We start from the raw sequence: 20,132 nt of genomic DNA, 5'->3' as shown, positions 1-20,132 counted from the left end.
CTTTCTCCAAACATAAACATTTTCCAGGAAGAACCACTCTGGCTGTTCTCCAGAGTAATAAATAAACACAAACAAAAATATCTGACCTTTCTCTCCTCCAAATATGAGGCAATTTTATTACCATTCTACCCCCCCCCCCCCCCCACCCTCACTATTGTTTCACGACTGCTGCCTCACTACACTGTCCTCTCATATACTTCGTTGTTTCCAACTAAGGGATGTTTACCTTTCAGAGATCTGTGGTACTTCTCTTTTCTATTCTTCTGAAGCAAAAATTAGTCACAAATGCATGTCAGTGAACAATACAGAACAATACATATCCTGACAACACATTACAAGAAGTCAATATCAGATCACTCCAGGATAAAATATATGCACATGGGTTTATATACTGAGGAACTCGAAGCCCACCTTTCAGCCTCAGAAGCGTAGGGAGGATACATAGGCCGAGCAGGTGGACATGAGCTGCTGGGAGAGTACTGCTGATTGAATTCCTGCCCCATATTCGTTGGTTGTCCATGACTATGGGGATACTGATCCGGATACTGAGAGTACCCGGACTGGCCTTGATAGCCTTGCTGAATTCCTGCAAAAATTCATATTAACCAGAGTACCATTCCAAAACTGTACTATATTTGTAGTAAATTGTAATCAGTGTAATTTGGATATTCTATATATTGCAAATTAAAAGAATCACTGAGATGAGCAACTTACTGAATATCAATAACAAACAATGCAACAATTACTTTACTTCACACAGACTGGGTATACAGACTTGAAGACAAATTAGTGAAGAAAAACAAATACAAAATGCATGGAGTTAAAACATCATTACTCAATACAACAACAACAGCTCAACATATTAAAAAATTTTCAAAAAAGTGCAAAGAAATAAATCTATGGCAGTATGTAATGTAACTGTGTGCCACTAGAGGGCTCCGGATTGTAGTGTACAGCATGGCAGTATGTAATGTAACTATGTCGGTGTGTGAGAAACTGAATGCTGTAATCGATTTTTGAATTTGAAGAGTTCGTCCAACCTCTTCTTTAGCATGACAATGCCAAATCACACACGAGCACAGTGAAATCTGCTGTAATCCGATGCTTAGGGGGATCACTGTCGGTCGATCGTCCTCCACACAGTTCTGACTTGGTCCCATCTAACTTTAATCTTTTTCCAAAACTAGAAGAACACCACCGAGGCCTTCAATTTCATGCTGATGAATCATTGCAAGTAGAGGAATAATATCTCTATTATTAAATGTTATTCCACTCTAAAACAATGCGTGGAAAAAACCAACAACTATACCTTTCCGTGCAAGCTCTGATTTCCCTTATTTTATGATGATGATCATTTCTCCCTATGTAGGTCAGTGTCAACAAAACATTTTCACATTCAGAGGAGAAAGTTGGTGATTGAAATTTCGTGAGAAGTTACTGTGACTGTGAAAAACACCTTTGTTTTAATGATGTCCACCCCAATCCTGTATCATGTCCATGACTCTCTCCCATATTTCTCGATACTACAAAATTTGCTGCCCTTCTTTGAACTTTCTCAATGTGCTCCATTAATCGAACCATGTAATGATCCGATGCCGTGCAGCAGTACTTCAGAAGAGGATGGACAAATGCAGTGCAGGCAGTCTCTTTACTAGATCTGCTGCATCTTCTAAGTTTTCTGCCAATAAAACACAGCCTTTGGTTTGTCTTCCCCACAACATTTCCTATGTATTTTCTTCCAATTTAAGTTGTTCGTTATTGTAATTCTTAGGTATTTAGTTCAATTATGGCCTTTAGAGCTAACTGACTTATAGTGTAACCAAAGTTTCATGGATTCCTTTTAACACTTATATAGATGATCTCTCACTTTTTTCTTGTCAAGTGCTGCATACTTAAAAATGATTTAATTACATAATTGATAATGGCACTGGCAGATGATGAAAATGATGTCATGAAGAGAATGTGGCACATCTTTATGTTACATTAGCATACTGGGGAAAAAATTAGTCACCCCCCAAAACAGTACAAAGCTAATACTGCACAACATTTCTAGCTTTCACAACCACTCCAGTTTTGCAAGGAAGAGAACCTGTAAGTTTCTTCAGGTGTGACATACCTAAATGAAGCCACTCAGTTATGGTTAAATCCTGTATAGCTACCAAAATGTGGGGAGGCTGACTGTCATTTCACCCATTATTCCAAACCTTCCCACACAGTTTCTATGGGATTACCATCAGATGATTTAGTACACCAACTGAAATGCAGTAAGGCCCCAAGTCTTCATCAAACCAAGCACATATGCGCGAAACCCAGTGAACACAGCTGTTATTGTGTTGAAAGAGGGGAGTGTCCACAGCATTCTCATCATGACTATGAGGAAAGGGTGACATTTAGTCACTCACAGTGTTGAAATCAACATCCCAGCTCATGTTCACAGTAACCCAAATGGGGAATTCCAAGTAATGGTACGAAAAAATACCACCAAAACATCACAGAACTACCTCTTGCCTCCACACACTGCCTCATCAGGGTGTCACTGCCCCCAATGCCTTGCACTGTATAAAAGAGGTCAAATCGCAACTCGACAGACCACACTACTCACCTCCATCCTGCTGATGTCCAGTTTGTGTGTGTTGTCTGCCCCATTAGCTGAATGGTCAGTGCATTGGATTGCCACACACAGGGGCCCGGGTTCGGTTCCCGACTGGGGCGGAAGATTTTCTCGCCTCAGCGACTGTGTGTTGTGCTATCATCATCATTTCATCCCCATTCTCAACACGAAGGTTGCCCAATGTTGCGTCACACTCAATAAGACCTGCACTTGGCGGCAGAACTTCCCGACTGGGAACTCCTGGCCACTGACACCATACGATCATTTCCATTTTTTGTGTGTGTTTGGTCCACTGAAGAAGTGCAGCTTTATGTACCACTCTGAGCAATGGCCTCTCATGAGTTACACAAATCCAAACGTTCTTTGCACACACTTCCCTTCATATAGTTTTCTTTGAAACTGATTGAGATGGACCACCACTCACCCACGGCACCAAGCCATGTTAAATTTGAAACCTATCATCATTGAAAAGGCACAACACTCAGCTCTGGACCCTGTATGTTAAGAGCTTTTTATGACCACTGTTCTTACACTGTGTTACATCACTGTGAGTGATAAACCTGACAATGAACCACTCTGCCAATGATTAAAACCAACTTTCCGTATGCTATCATTGAACGTTATGAATACTGACCTACTCTCAAATCTGCTAAATTACTGCACAATCAATCTCTCAATTTTCTTTAAAATCTTTATGGATTTACTATCACATCAGAAGTAACTAAAATAACAGAATAATGAAGGGAAGCATATGGTTTATCTTGTCATTTCACAAGAGTTTGCAGAATGTGTTATTTGTAGAGAAAGAATGAGACAACCAATGCCTACATAAGTCAAATGCATCAACTGATACTAACTTCCAAAATGTATCATCAATCATTTACTGGTACACACATCAAAAAAAGTTTTGCATCACCCCAGTTCCCAGAACTCCTGAAGACAGATGGTGAATGGGGATATTGTATCATAGACACAGTCCCTTTGACTGTTCAGAGATGCCACTAAACATGCCCAAAGATGTAAACAACCATGCATGGACACCACCTATTAGATGGAGGGTGTCCGGCAGCTGATCAATTCCAGTCATCCAAACAGGACGGAGGTACACAGCTCATGTTTTCTGTAGTTCAACCATGCCTAGACGGCCAATACCATGATTCGATCACATCTGCATTGTTACTTTATGCCAGGAAGGGCTCTCAACAAGAGAAGTGTCCAGGAGTCAAAGAGTGAACCAAAGCGATGTTGTTCGAACATGGAGGAGATACAGAGAGACAGGAACTGTTGATGACACGCCACGCACAGGCCGCACAAGGGCTACTACTGCAGTGGATGACCGCTGCCTATGGAATGTGGCTCAGAGGAACCATGACAGTAATTCCACCATGATGCACAAAGCTTTTCATGCAGCCACAAGACGTCATGTTATGACTCAAACAGTGCGCAACTTCACTCCTGACGTCCATGGCGAGGCCCATCTTTGCAACCACAACACCATGCAGTGCGGTACAGATGGGCCCAACAACATGCCGAATGGACCTCTCAGGATTGGTATCACATTCTCTTCACCCATGAGTGTCGCATATGCCTTAGACACACTATCCAGCGAGTGCTGCAATGTGGAGGTTCCGTGACGTTTTGGGATGGCATTATGTGGGGCCAACGTACATCGCTGGTGGTCATGGAAGGGGCCGTAACGACTGTACAATACGTGAATGCCATCCTCCCACCAATAGTGCAACCATATCGGCAGCATATTGGCGAGGCATTCGTCTTCATGGACGACAATTCACGCCCCCTTGTCATCTTGTGAATGACTTCCTTCAGAATAACAACATCGCTCGACAACAGTTGCCAGAATTTTCTCCAGACATGAACCCTATCGAACATACCTGGGACAGATTGAAAAGGGCTGTTTCTGGACAACGTGACCCACCAACCGCTCTGAGGGATCTACGCTAAATCGCCATTGAGGACTGGGACAATCTGGAGCAACAGTGCCTTGCTGAACTTGTGGACAATATGCCATGATGAATACAGGTATGCATCATTGCAAGAGGATGTGCTACTGCATATTAGAGGTACTGGTGTATACAGCAATCTGGACCACCACCTCTGAAGGCCTCACTGTATGTTGGTACAACACGCAATGTGTGGTTTTCATGAGCAATAAAAAAAGGTGGAAATGATGTTTATGTTGATATCTATTCCAATTTTCTATACAGGTTCCAGAACCGAGGTGATGTAAAACTTTTTTTGATGTGTGTATTTTGAGATTGGGGCAAAAAATAAAATATCCATTTCACTTTAAACACAAGAATAACAAAATTATGTCTGTGGGACGAAATATCTGTTTCTGTTTATTATAATCCCCCCCCCCCCCACCACCACCACCACACACACACACACACACACAAAACCTCTTTCTCAGCTCTCATACGACAATGACTGTGTAGATGTGTTAAACATAAAACTACATTCTCTGTGCCATTTAGTAGAGCACATGGAATGATAATTTAGTCTGTGTACACTATTTAGCTTGTCGATATGTCTCAAAGAGTCACTTCAAAAGTAAACTGTGTGCACTTTATCATCTCAGGGCAAGGCAGGATGTCTAAGTGGAAAGATGCCCACCTGCTAACATACATCACAGTAATGTCATTTGTACATCTGTCACGAGACAGGAGAGAGAGATATGCCTTTTAGTTGTCATTGACAGTTGACAGTACTAGCTAATGTGTCTAACATATACATTATGGCTCATATACAGGGTGAGTCACTAACTATTGCCACCTAAAATAACTCCAAAAGTATGATAGAAGCCGAAAAGTTTGTGGGACAAAAGTTGCATGGGAAAAACAGGGACCATAATATGACGTTGGTTTTTTGTTGCTATGTGGGGTCACTTCAGAGATATGAAGGTCAACTTTGTTTTTTCAAATGGAATGCTATAGTTTGGTACTTATTTTCTGACAGTGGCTATCAAAACGAATCCAATGATGTGTAATAGTAAGGTCTTTGAAGGTCAACGAAGGTCACAAAGGTGGCATGAACGTCCATTTACAGAAGATGTTGTAAGTGATGACCATTGGTATCAATGCAGTGCTGCAATATTCTTATCATGGATTTAGTGGTATTCCTTAACACTTTGGCACTTATCGAAGCACATGCTCTGACAGTTCTCTCTCGCATATCTTCAGTGTAGTTGGAATGTCTTTATAAACTATGTCTTTTACGAATCCCCACAAGAAAAAATCCAGAGGCGTCAAGTTTGGCGAACGAGGCTACCACGACACATTTCCTCCGTGTCCAATCCAATGATTTGGGAATTCTCTCTGCAACTCATTTCTAGCCATCAGCGAAAAATGTGTCAGACACCCATAGTGTCGATACCACATTCTGTTCTTTGTTCCTGAAGGTATTTCTTCCAACAACAGACTTAATGTTCCTTGCACGAATGTGGTGTACTTCCTACCATTAAGATTTCCTTTGATGAAATAGGTGCCTGTAATTCTGGCCTCTAGAATCCCACACCATACATTCAGCGACCACAGTTTTTGGTGTGCAACTTGCTGCAGCCAACATGGGTTTTCAGTTGCCCAATAATGCATGTTATACAAATTAACATTTCCACGGTTCATGAATGAGGCCTTGTCATTAAATAAAATCAAATTCAAAAATGTGCCATCACTCTGAATCTGAAATTGAGCCCATTGGCAGAATTCAATGTCATGCATACAATCCGTACCAGTTAATTGTTGGTGGAGACTGATATGGTAAGGATGATATTTATGCAGAACACGAACAACACTACTCTGGCTCATGCCAGATTCCCTTGTGATTTGATGTGAACTAACACAAGGATCTCGAGCCACAGTGGCAAGAGTACCAATTTCCATTTCCTTGTTAGTAACTTTGCTTTGCCGGATATGTTTCCCATGCATTAAAGACCCAGTTGTTCTCAATTTATTATACACACATTTAAGTGTATGACATGTAGGGTGGGCACATGGAGGATATCTTTCGGTGTATAAGTATCTAGCTCTCACTGAATTTCGTTGGCATTCTCTGTAAATGAGAAGCATATCGATTTGTTCTTCGAAGGAATACATCATTAACATTCGCTTGATTTGACATCACTAGTCTTACAGTTTCTGTTAGTGTTTTATTGTGAAACCATCGAATGGTGTTTACATGTCAATGGTACATTAGATATGTTTCAATCAGTGCCAAAGTGATAAGGAACACCACCAAATCCATGATGATAAGATTGCAGCACTGCACTGATACAAATGGTGATCACTTCAAACACATTCTGTAAATCGATGTTCATGCCACCTTTTTGACCTTTGTTGAACTTCAAAGGCCATAGTGTTACACATCATTGGATTCATCTCGATAGCCACTATCAGAAAATAAGTACCAATCTATAGCGTCCCATTTAAAGAAACAAAGTTGACCTTCATATCTCTGAAGCACCCCACCTAGAAACAAAAAACTAATGCCATATCATGGCCCCCGTTGTCCCATGCAACATTTGTCCCACAAACTTTTCAGCTACTCTCATCCTTCCAGAGTTATTCCAGGTGGCAATAGTTAGTGACTCACCCTGTATATCCAAGGAGAAAGCAAGAGAGTTGCGTAATGACTTTCCAAAGGCAACTGAGAGAACTGTGTCAAACCAGATGCCACATGACTGTCTCTGTATAGTCAGTTTCATCTCTAGACATATGTTATTGACAACAGTAGACCTTAAATCAACTCTGTACATTGACAGGTTTGGTAAGGGATCATCTAGAATGAAACTTCTACCAAAAGCATTCGGATCTCTTTGCCAGTAGATGCAGAATTTGTCTGACACCTGACAATTGTCATCACAGAAGATTGTAGAGACTACCAGGTACCAACACACATCTCGGGCATGCCAACCGATAGGTTCAGCACGGAGGTGGCTCAGTCACGCTGTGGACTGGTACCATGTATAAATGTCAGGCACCTCTCACTGCTACTGAGGGTAATTTGAACATTGCGCAGTACTGAGGAAGGAATCTCCTACCTCATCAGAGAGAGGCTAATCTGAGCTGTAATGTGGCTACCACCTTACAGACAGCTTGTCAAGGAGGATCGAAGTATGTTATAATACACATAGTGGAGCAACTGCATACTGAATGTTATCCAGAAACAGATTTTAATTCACACTCTCTAAAATGTGCATTTACAAAGCTAAAATGTATGTTTATAAACAGATTGCCTTTATTTTGTTGTTATTTTATTTCACAATATTTACCATTTTTATTTTCATAATGTTAATTCTTTTACTCCCTGTTCCCCTCGAATCTACGAGTGAACACGATCACAGATATGTGGGTGATGTGAAACTTTTTTTTTTCTTTTTGAGCAATTTAGATGAACATGTGTGCTACATTTGATGTTCACTCAGAGGAAATTAAATTATTCTGTGAAGGATCAATTTAAAAATCCTTACACTGAATATGCACAAGTCCAGTTACAGTGATGTGACCACCACCTATGTTCGATGTCAACATACAGTAACCACTCACAGACAGCAGATGGCAGCAGAGGGTATATAAGGTGTGTCAGGGGGCACATGGGAAACAGTGCAGTCATTGTCCTAATTTGAAAATGGAGCAATTTATCTGACTCCCAAAAGAGCATGTTTATTGGTTTTCAGGCCAATGGCGGAAGCATTCTGAAATGGCTAAGTTTGTAAATTGTTCACACGTCACCGTGGTTAAAGTATACCATGCATAGCAAAATGGCGCTATTCAAAACCAGCACCAAGGAACTGTGGTTCAACACAGGCCATAGATGACAGAGGTGAACAATGGTTCTAGAAAGTGTAGGATTGAATAGATCTGCAACAGCTGAGCAACTGACTGCTCTGATGAACCAAGGGATTACCAACAGTGTCTCAACAACCTTTTAGCATACATTGCTGTGCATGCGGCTTCACAGTAGGCTGTAATTTGCACACCAATGCTACTACTGGAAGTCTACTGAATGGTGTCAGGTGGCCTTTTCTGATGAATCATGTTTTACGCTTCATCATGCAGATGGTAGTTGGCACGGATGGCGTGAAACGTCTAAAAGTGAAGGGCCCAGGCCAGAGGAGGGAGCATTATTGTCTGGGGTACATTTTTGTGGCATTCCCTTGATGATCTTGTCATTCTGGATGGTACAATGGATCACCACAACTATGCAAATACCCTTGGGAACCATGTCCACCCCAATACACAGTTTGTTTTTTTTCCTCAGCACAGTCATCTACCAGCATGACAATGCAACATGTCATACAACTCTGAGTGTAGCTGCATGCTTTGAAGAGTGCCAGGATGCATTTACCACACTACCCTGGCCACCAAATTCACCAGTTAAATCCAATCAAGAATCCGTGGGACTATCTCAATCGGCCTGTCTGCGTAATGCGTCCACAGCCTAGGAACCCAGTGCAGCTGGCCATGGCACTGGAGTTGGCATGGCTCTTCATCCCTGTTGGTTCCTTTCAGAACCTCACTGACTCTCTCTCTGCCCACCCACACTGCAAAAGGTGGTTGTTCATGCTTCTCACAGGTGGTTGCATTGATGTGACTGGATCATACATTACCTCACGGAATTTAACTCCAGTAATATTAAACACGCTAATGGCTTCTCACTGACTAGTATCTTCAATTTTGTTATATGATTTGACGCGTATATTGTACAATGTGTACCATCAGTAAGTACTGACAGTACACAGCCTCAACAACATATAAATGTGTATTTTTAACTGTGCTTTTTAGCAATGCACAAGAGTTAAAATTTATTCCCTTGTATAATACTTATTTCATGCATCAACACATACCAATACTATTATCAACAACTAATAAAAATCTTTTTTACTTCACACCACCAGCACCAAAAGCGTGAATGATGCTACTGTCACTTGTTGCCGTTATCTTACAATGGAAAAATGTCCATTGCCCACTTCACTGTGATAATATATTCTATTACAGATTCACTTCCAAATATGCCATTTTGGTCCTTTTTCAACAACTCACTTTAACACAAAATATGTTATAAACAGGATATGAGTACATAAGTTATAAGATTCTGCAAGCTTTTCTGAAAGAGAGAAGAGTAGAACTTGCAATTCCTCTGTCCACTCTTTTGCATCAGATGGCATGTGATCACAATATTCTACATAGTCCTTTTTCAACAACTCACTTTAACACAAAATATGTTATGAACAGGATATGAGTACATAAGTTATAAGATTCTGCAAGCTTTTCTGAAAGAGAGAAGAGTAGAACTTGCAATTCCTCTGTCCACTCTTTTGCATCAGATGGCATGTGATCACAATATTCTACATAGTTTAAGGGCCAAAAGCAATGTAGAGCCCATGTCAGTAATCACTTCAGAGCAGCTGTGTAGAGGCACAAATCAAATCAATTAAGTACATAAAATTAAAATTTTCTGTAAGGATTTCAACAGTATAGTGTTATGGACTACCTGGAGATGGAACTGATGATGTCTTGGTCATCTTCTTCTTCGAAGTAGATTCCACTTGATTTATAATTGGTTGTGGGTCTATACCTCCACGGTCAAAGTGACATTCGAAGGCCAAAAGGTTTTTCGTGTAATGCTTCCGAAGTGTATATGCAGCACTTGAAGATGCTCCGATGCCTAAAAGCCCTGCAATGTCTTTCCAGGTTTTGTTTTTTGTGACCTGTGAATTTAAGTTTGTAATCAAACACACATGAGAAAACTGTGCCTGCCAAAACACAAATAGCTGTTATAAAATATACATACTATGAATTAAATTCACCTGTCATGTTTTTCTGTCTGAATGTGAAGGATAATCTCAGGAAACAGTGTACAGATACTGATACAGCTTTCACTAATAGATAGGTCGATTGATGAGGAAGGTTTGTGTAGATAATTCATTACCAGTGTGCCAGACAAGTTGTGTGACCATAGATACTTAGTGTTACCCATGCAAACCAGGGGTAGGTTGCTAGTGAAGAATCATTGTAAGTAATGAGCTTTCTTATGTTACAGGTTAACAATTAAAAATTTCCCTTTAAGGTAACTGTTATTTAAATATTTTTTATGCTACTGACAGATCTGAACTCAAAGATATTAACAAATAATAGAACACACTAGCAACTATCTATTCATGACATCAAATTTTACAGCTAATCTTAACTACATTACTGTTTAATGTGCATTCATTTTTAATAAATTGCAAAGTTCAGCTTTAACATTTACTACATACACAATAATCTCAAACTGAAGGTAATTCACCACCTTCAGTGGTTTAGGTGAGAGCCTTATTCCTTTGTAATCTGTATTTCCAAAGTAATGGAAGTAATTTCCAAAGTAATTCATAAAATTCAGGAGGTGGTCAACATTAACTTTCACTTATTATTGGAACACACATGAAATAGAAAGATGTTGTGCACTGGTCGAATTTCACACAGTAAAAAACTAACTGCTACTGTTTATGGAAAACAGCTTGCACACAGACAAACACCCCCACACACACACACACAGAAATGACCACAAAATCCTACTATCTCAATATCCGAGACAAAAAAAAAGGAGCAAATACTGCTCAGCAATTAAGAAGCAACTGAAGAAGGGCTTAAAACGACAAACAGCCACTCCTCTTTATCTTCATTCTGAACTGTATTAATTCTTTACTAATGGTTATCCAGCACAGTATGTGAAGCTGAAGATTAACGAAATGTAACCAGTCTTCAAATTACTTACTCTGTTTAATGAACTACAAAAACACAGAGAAAATGTAAAGCATTGTTTTGTTTTGTTTTGTTTTGTTACGAGTTCATAAATTTCAATATCTGCGATGAACAAGATGGGGAATCTTTTGGTGCAGAACAAGTCAGATACGTCAAAACTCATTTTTTATCTTATTGCTAACCACTACAAACAAAACAGGATTTCTTTATTGCAGACATTAGGCTGCAAATTATCATAAAACTGGTTACAATAAAAGTACAGGAAATGGATGTTTCAGATTAAGAGGAAAGAGAACAATTCATTACATAGTAAAGCTACATGGCTCCTTGTGATATCTTACCTCATTCCCACACTTGTACTGAAGAAGGGTGTAACTGATCAAGCACACGCATAACCTAACACATCCAAACTTAGATTTACACCCTGCAAGCCACCTCTCATGGTATACGGAAAAATCTTTTGAGGATCAGTCAACAAGCAGTGCCTCTTTTTTTTCTTCAGTAATACTTATTAATTTAAAAATTTGAATTTGGCACTATTCTACAAAGCTTCTTCTCTAATCTACTGCAGTGGTAACTTCCTGCATCAACAGATGCCAGTACTGCAGTTGCTTGCAACGTGGTCAAAGTCTATGTTCGTATTAAACAGCGTTCTGTGATAGAAGCCTGAAATGTAGAAGTAAAAATGCCCATTGGCATTCATGAAAGACAGAAAAATGTGTAAAGTGATGGAACAGTGGATACCAGCACTGTTTGTTGGCGTAACAACGCTGAAGACAGATCATTGGCTCATGAAAAGCAGAGCAGCAGGTGACTCCACCCAACATGAAGTGAGTCGATGACATTATTCATGGTGATCACCAGGTGACTGTGGATGTTTTGTGTTACATTACCTCCCACAGTAATGGCATTGTGATGATGATGATTTTTTCAGCAAATGTGATACTCAAAGCTTTGTGCGACTCGAGTAACAAGAATATTAACACTCTGTCGGGCGTAATTGGCCCGACAGGCACAACTGAAATGTTTTTGTTCCCTCTCTCCCAAATAAGTCAGCATGGGATTTGCCTGCCATTAGTATCTTCCTATCTTCAGGCAGTGTTTACAACACCCTCCACAAATTTTTGCGTGACCTTTGTAGAGAGCAGATGTGACGTTAGTGGCCTCTCATGCTCATTGCACTTTAATACATCTTTGCTTTTGGAGGTGTGTATTTTTGGTTCTTTTTAAGAGTTGTTATTTTGCTCACTTTATGGATGAGTAATGTGAATTTTGTGAATATCTTGTAAAAATATACAGTTCAGTAAGCTTGGCCTTTCAGGCACATTCCGACTGAGTACATAATTATCCTCAAGTTCTCTCTTTTAGACTCTAGATTCTTCAAAGATACAGCTCAGAATTATTACAAATTGTCTAACCCCTGTCATCTCGAAGAAATACAGGATTTGCTGATGTACAGTGATGAGGAAGACTCCATACTGTCTGAGGATCTTGGTGATGAAAGTGACATTGATTCACAAGGTGAGATGGAAGAATGTGAAGGTGATTCCTTAAAGCAGCGAGATGGTGAGGATACTGCTCAAGATGAAGAAAGAAGAGACAACAAAACAAGGAACTTTTATTTGGGAAGAGATAAGAAGACCATGTGGGCCAAAAAGGCACCTGAGGAAAGACATCGTAACGGGATCTTACATCATCACCACTCACCTCCCTGGAGTCATAGGAAATGCTTAAAATGCTACAAGTGCAGTTGAGTGTTGGAATAATTTATTAGCCGATGATATCCTTGCCACCATTATCAAATGTGCAAATCAATACACTGACACTATCAAGGATCATTTCACTAGTGAGAGAGGCATCAGATCCACAGATGTAATTGACCTAAGAGCATTTATTGGTTCGTTGTACCCAGCAGGTGCATACGGAGGGAATGGTCAAAGTCTGGAGGAACTATGGGAGACTGAAGGTGACAGACTGAAAAATTAAGTCTTGTGATGAATATCAAACAGTTTAACAGTCTGATATGTTGGCTTCGTTTTGACACCCGAATTACCAGAGCCCAACAGAAGGAACTTGAGCAGCTAGCTCCTATTCATGAAGTTTTCGAAGAGTTCATGAAAAATTGTCAGAAGAGCTATTGTCCTGAGGATAGCATCACAACAGATGAAATGCTTCCTGGTTTACATGGTTTATGTCTTTTTTTGGCAGTATATACCCTCAAAACCTAACAAATATGGAATAAAACATTTTGGTCTTCTTGATGCTAAAATGATATACACAGTGAACATGGAGATCTAAATTGGACTACAGTCTGGAAGTGGTTTCTGTGTCAGCAACAAACCTACTGGAGTTGTCAAGAGAATGGTTAAGCCCATATTTGGATCTAGCCAAAATATCACTGCTGATAACTGGTATTCAGATTCTCATCTTTTGACTATTTGAAGACAAAAAAGCTGTCGTATGTTGGAACTGTCTGAAAAAATGAAAGACAACTGCCACCAGATTTTCTTAACATAAAAGGGAACGCACAATACAGCAGTATGTTTGGCTTTAATGATGGGAAGGTTTTCGTTTCGTACACACTGCGCCATAACAAAAAATTAGATTCTTGTACATTTGCTTCACAATGATGATGTCACTGGTCCTGAATCTGGAGAAATGGAAAAAAAAAAACAGAGATAGTCACTTTCTAGAATTCAACAGACGGTGGCATTGATAGTGCATATCAAATGTGTGTTACTTATTGTATGAGCAGAAACACAAAGCGCTGGCCAGTGATCGTTTTTTATTCACAATGTTGAATGTAGGTGGTCTCAACTCCCAGGTTATGTACCTTGAAAGTCAATTGGAGAAATTGCAGAGAAGAGTGTACCTAAAATCTCTGGCACATCAACTTGTGCTTGGAGAGCTACACAAAGGAAGTATGAAAAAGATTAGAATCCCCTCCAGCTTGCGAGGCTGACTCAAAAGATTTATTCACAAAAAAGACACAGAAATCACCTCCTCTCCCACATCCCAATATACGTAGACGCATCACCTGCACTACAGAAATGGGTCGCAGAAGGATGTCAAACTATGAATGTAAAAACTGTCACAAATATAGTCTGCCAACTTTGCTTATCTGTGCACCGATGTATTTCCTCTGGTAATTGTGAGAGAAGTTGAAAGGCACCAGCATCAAAACAGTGACTTAAAATGGTAGTTTTTTTCATAAATTTATTGTTTGATAAAATTTATGTGCTGAAAACTGTTACTGTTCAGTGGTGGATTCAAAAGTTCGGTCATTTATATTCTGTTTCTTCTGTGTTTAATAAAATGTTTTTTCAGCATCCATTTTCATATGTTGTGTTACTACACTTTCCCATGAAAGCCACCTACCACATTTAGGTTACTAAAGTTGAAAATATGAAATAATAGCTGATTTCAAAATCTCTGCCTGTTACGCTCATTGTGCCTGAACACAGGAGTCTCAGAACTGCACCTGACGAATGGTTAACCAAGCAGAATAAAAGGCTAAGAAAAACAATTTCCTGCCAACTCTTGCAGCCCTTCTGTTTGGAGGGAGAGGAGTTTTGGGAAAATTTGTGATTGGAGACCAAACATGGGTTATTTTTCTGAAGCATACTCAAAGAGGTAGTCAATGGAATGGCATCAAAGGAACTCACTGAAGAAGAAAAAGTTCAAAACTTCGTGCCTGGCAGCTAACATTATAGCTACAGTATTCTGGAATGCAGGGGGCAAGATTATTGTTGATTTTTTGGAGCAGAGATGCACAATTAATTCTGTCAGCCATGTCAGAACCCTCAAATAGCTTAAAGCACATCTACAGTGAGTTTGCACAACATAAGCTATGGTGGATGCTGTTGTTCTGAACGACAATGCAAGACCACACATCAGTCATTACATCACTAAAGAGATTGTGAAAACTGGGTAGGAAGTTTTGCCTCATCCCTCATATAGCCCTGGCCTGGCATCATTAAGCTTCCACCTGTTCGGGCCACTAACAGCAGCTCTTCATGGGATTCACTTTGAAGATGAGGAGGCCATGAAAACATCAGTGTGTCAACGGTTTCAGAAGCAGGACTGTGCATTTTACCAATCCAGATTACGTGCCCTTGTTAAAAAGATGGACCAAACCCATGGAAATGGACAGATTATATTCAAAAGTCGTAGATTAATTGTCAATGTGTGCTTTCCAATCTATGTAGTTGCATTTGAAATCTTTGACACACACACACACACACACACACACACACACACACACAAACACACACACACACACACACACACACACACAAGAAGCATTTCTTTTTGACTGACCCTCTTTTAAGCAACAGTTATTTCTCTTTCCTTATCAACGCACAGAAAAAAACTTAACACTTGCACAATGGCTCTATTATTTATTGAAACACATTAAATTCCAATCACAAAATATTCTTAAAAAATATGTTAGTAGGAAAATCTATTTACAGTACATCGAGTTAGTATGTCTATGGAACTACCATGGAACTAAACACTGCACCTTGCATACCTCCATGAAGCCCCCTCTTTCCTTGACGTAAGCATACAACCGACAGAGATCGAGAGGATTCTTGGAGATGGTGGGACATGCTGAGATAGGTGTTCCACGCTCCTCCATGAACTGCAGCAGTTTGTCAAGCCACATGCGTCGCTCGTGGTTCTCATCCATCTCATACAGTTTGCACAGGCTGTCTGGTTTCTGTGTCACATAACATACTTATTAGTGGGTTCAACCAATACACATTAAAACTCATAATTTACAAGTACATCAAAATAGTTACAGTATTCTAACACCAATAATCTTAGTTACAATTTGTTGACTGTCAAGTTCAAGTGTAGTTCATACTGCATCTACCCCACTTCCCTATGGGAATACTAAAAACTGCTTTGACATATCTATCTTACCATGTTACATCAAACTGACTGTGATTAAAACTCGACAATTTCAGTTATGTGAAAGAAAGACTACCCTTAGTGGTTACAAGCTACTTTGTCTGTCGTAACACATGACACATAAATTCTCCCACTTTGTAAACGAAGATGGTGTCTAGAACTGATAGGTGCAAAAAACACACAGGAAAAACAGAAACACTATTTCGAAGTACAAAGTGATATTTGTTTCTCTTTTGATGTATGTTCTTTTTATTCGGCATCAATAAGTCATTGCAAAGCCTAATCTAATGTTCGCATTCAAAGTAAATGTAAATCGCGCTCTGGAGACATATGTGCTAAGTAAGTGCATTAATAATCGAAAAGTTCTACCGCAGATAATAATAAAATTTGAAAAATGTTGAGAAAGCAGAGAGTGTTCCACTCTCGATTCAAAAAAGAACGCCCAGCGATCGACAGGTAAAAATTGGTAGAACTTCGTGCGTCCGTTAGAAGATGGATACGCGAAGCATACAAAAATTTCCACCGTCGTACCATAGCGAAAGATCTTGCCAAGAACCCCGGAAACTGCTGATCATATGTAAAATCACTAAGCGGATGGAAGGCTTCTATGCTGTCACTCGTCGACCAGTCTGGGTTGGCAATAAAAGACAGTAAACGGAAAGGTGAAGTTTTTTATTTCGCGTTTAAGAAATCATTCACGCTGGACGATGGTACAAATATACCGTCGTTCGACTGTCGCACAGACTTCCGCATGGAGCGCATAGAAATAGACATCCTTGGCGTAGGGAATAACTGAAAGAGTTGCAAACAAGTAAGTTGCCAGGTCCAGATAGAATCCCAATTCGGTTTCGGGGAGAGTGCTCTGCGGCACTGGTCCCTTACTTAGCTTGCATTTTCCGCGAATCTCCCGCACAGCGCAAAGTTCCGAGCAACTGGAAAAAAGCGCAGTTGACTCCTATATACAAGAAAAGCAAAAGTACGGACCCACATAATTACAGACCACTATCCTCAACATCGATTTGCTGCAGAATTCTTTAACATATCCTCAGTTCGTTGCACGGATTGCCCTTTTTTCACGTGCTGAGCATAGATGAAGGGCAACAGGCAGATTCCATATTCCTCGATTTCCGGTAAGCGTTTGAGCCGGTGCCCCACTGCAGACTGCTAATGAAGGTACAATCACACGGAATAGGTTTCCAGTTGTGTGACTGGCTAGAAGACTTCTTAAGAAATAGAACCCAGTAAGTTGTCTTCGGCTGTGAATGTTCATCAGAAACAAGAGTATCGTCAGGAATGGTGTCTCGTTGAGTGACTATAGGAGGAAACAGGATGATTTACACAGAATTTTTAGTTGGTGTGATGAATGGCAACTAGCTTTAAATGAAGAAAAATGTAAGTTAATGTGGATGAGCAGGAAAAATAATCCTGTGACTTCCGAATACAGAATTAGTAGTGCTGCTCGCCACTCCATATGAATTAAATATCGAGGTGTAACGTTGCAAAGCGATATGAAATGGAACGAGAACGTCAGATTGGGAGTAGGGAGGACGAGAGGTCGACTTCGTTTCATCGCAGAATTTTTCACCTGTAGAGGAGACTGTGTGTGGAGCACTAGTTCAACCCATTTTTAAGTACTGCTAGAGTGTTTGGGATCCACACCAGGTCGTATTAATGGAAGACACTGAAGCAATTCAGAGCCTTGCTGCTAGATTCGTTACCAGTAGGTTCGATCAGCAAGCAAGTAGCACAGAGATGCTTCGTGAAGCCAAATGGGAATCCTTTGAGGGAAGATGACGTTCATTTCGCGACGTATGCCATACTGAGGAAATTTAAAGAATCAGCTTCTGAGGCTGACTGCTGAACGATTTCATAGTCGCCAACGTACATTTCGCCTAAGGACCAGAAATTAGGACTAGTAAGGAGGCTTACAGACAGTCGTTTCTCCCTCGATCTGCTTGCTACTGGAACGGGAAAGGAGGTGACTATCAGTGGTATGTTGTATGTTTTGCCTTTCGACATGCACCATACGGTGGCTTGTGGGGTATGTATCTAGATATAGATGTAGATATCATACGTATTAAGCCTTAGTGATTTTGTCCGTCGTTAAAATGGTTTGTAGATGAACCTTGCGATAGCATTTCGCTGGTGGCAGTTTATCCCAATTGGAACATGGTCACCTTGACGTCCACCATATGTCACAGAAGTTCAGTGGAGCAAAAAATCTAGACTCAGAATTGCGTAGCAACCTTTAGTTACATTATACAGCTATTCGACGCACTCATGAACTCATTCTGCCCCCACCTAAAACATAATATTGCTGAAACCAGTTACTTCGTCACCGTCTCCTACCCCCTGCAAACTATAGTGAAGGGCGTTTAATTGTTTCCTACCAACGAGGTGAAGATTTGCCACTGACACATGCGCCCCTGTCCCCAATAAAATGTACGCCCCTAGTCGCTTACCACTCCCACAACGCCACTTTCCGCCTCCACATACGTTCTGCAGCATTGATATTGAATGGGGTTCCCGTTTGCTTTTAACGCTTGAACATTTCGTCCCCGTCCATTCCGCCCCTTGCTTCTACAGTTCTTCCCGTGGTGCCCAACCACACGACAGTTCTCACGTTGTGACTGACAGCACTGCCTCTGGACGTGCCCTGAGCGCCCACGCCTGTAGGATCGCACGTCAGCAGACAAAATGACTCGCCTATTGCATACCCCTGTCGCTATATCTATCTCCTGATCCGTAGCTAGCCTAACGGCAGCGTTAATGTCTTTCGGGCTACATCACAGAATGCTTTTATACACATCGGACGGCAGACCTCTGAGGAAAGCGTCTGGACCTTTATGCTCCTCGTCCTGGAAGATAATCTTATTTGCTTCATCTCTTCCCATTAATTCGTAAGTATGCCAATTGACTTTTACTATCCCATCGCTGAAACTTTCGACTGAATCATTGTGCTTCCCTGATGTTCCACTCAACTGTTTCCGTAAAAACCTCGCGCTATTCTGTTTTCTACAGCGTTTATTGATCCACTGTTCAAACCGCTCAGAAGACAGTACTTCTTCAACTCCCAGTTATACCTATCAAACGCTTTTGCGTCCTCTGTCAGCCGCAACTAAGCCATTTGTAATAGCTAATCATCTGTGTCCCCCCCCCCCCCCCCATGAACCATGGACCATGCCGTTGGTGGGGAGGCTTGCGTGCCTCAGCGATACAGATAGCCGTACTGTAGGTGCAACCACAACGGAGGGGTATCTGTTGAGAGGCCAGAGAAACGTGTGGTTCCTGAAGAGGGGCAGCAGCCTTTTCAGTAGTTGCAAGGGCAACAGTCTGGATGATTGACTGATCTGGCCTTGTAACAATAACCAAAACGGCCTCGCTGTGCTGGTACTGCGAACGGCTGAAAGCAAGGGGAAACTACAGCCGTAATTGTTCCCGAGGGCATGCAGCTTTACTGTATGATTACATGATGATGGCGTCCTCTTGGGTAAAATATTCCGGAGGTAAAATAGTCCCCCATTCGGATCTCCGGGCGGGGACTACTCAAGAGGATGTCGTTATCAGGAGAAAGAAAACTGGCGCTCTACGGATCGGAGCGTGGAATGTCAGATCCCTTAATCGGGCAGGTAGGTTAGAAAATTTAAAAAGGGAAATGGATAAGTTGAAGTTAGATATAGTGGGAATTAGTGAAGTTCGGTGGCAGGAGGAACAAGACTTCTGGTCAGGTGACTACAGGGTTATAAACACAAAATCAAATAGGGGTAATGCAGGAGTAGGTTTAATAATGAATAGGAAAATAGGAATGCGGGTAAGCTACTACAAACAGCATAGTGAACGCATTTTTG

General features: G+C 40.8%; 2 protein-coding genes across 2 annotated transcripts in view; one reads left to right on the top strand and one right to left on the bottom strand.

Moving 5' to 3' along the window:
* The window catches only part of LOC124721695 (katanin p60 ATPase-containing subunit A-like 1), a 202,182-nt gene that overhangs the window by 54,888 nt on the left and 127,162 nt on the right, over nucleotides 1-20,132 (top strand). The window lies entirely within an intron of this gene.
* Nucleotides 1-20,132, bottom strand: part of LOC124722349 (trithorax group protein osa-like) — a 63,037-nt gene that overhangs the window by 37,081 nt on the left and 5,824 nt on the right. The window contains exons 2-4 of the mRNA XM_047247522.1: nucleotides 15,902-16,090; nucleotides 10,121-10,337; nucleotides 412-586 (exon numbers count right to left, since the gene is read on the bottom strand). Coding sequence (XP_047103478.1) covers nucleotides 412-586; nucleotides 10,121-10,337; nucleotides 15,902-16,090 — 581 coding nt within the window. The remainder of the gene's footprint in view (nucleotides 1-411; nucleotides 587-10,120; nucleotides 10,338-15,901; nucleotides 16,091-20,132) is intronic.

The sequence above is a fragment of the Schistocerca piceifrons genome, chromosome X (genome assembly GCF_021461385.2).
Source record: "Schistocerca piceifrons isolate TAMUIC-IGC-003096 chromosome X, iqSchPice1.1, whole genome shotgun sequence".
NCBI lineage: Eukaryota > Metazoa > Arthropoda > Insecta > Orthoptera > Acrididae > Schistocerca > Schistocerca piceifrons.
Note: the sequence above shows the minus strand (reverse complement) of the source record. Positions and strands in the feature narration are given on the sequence as shown.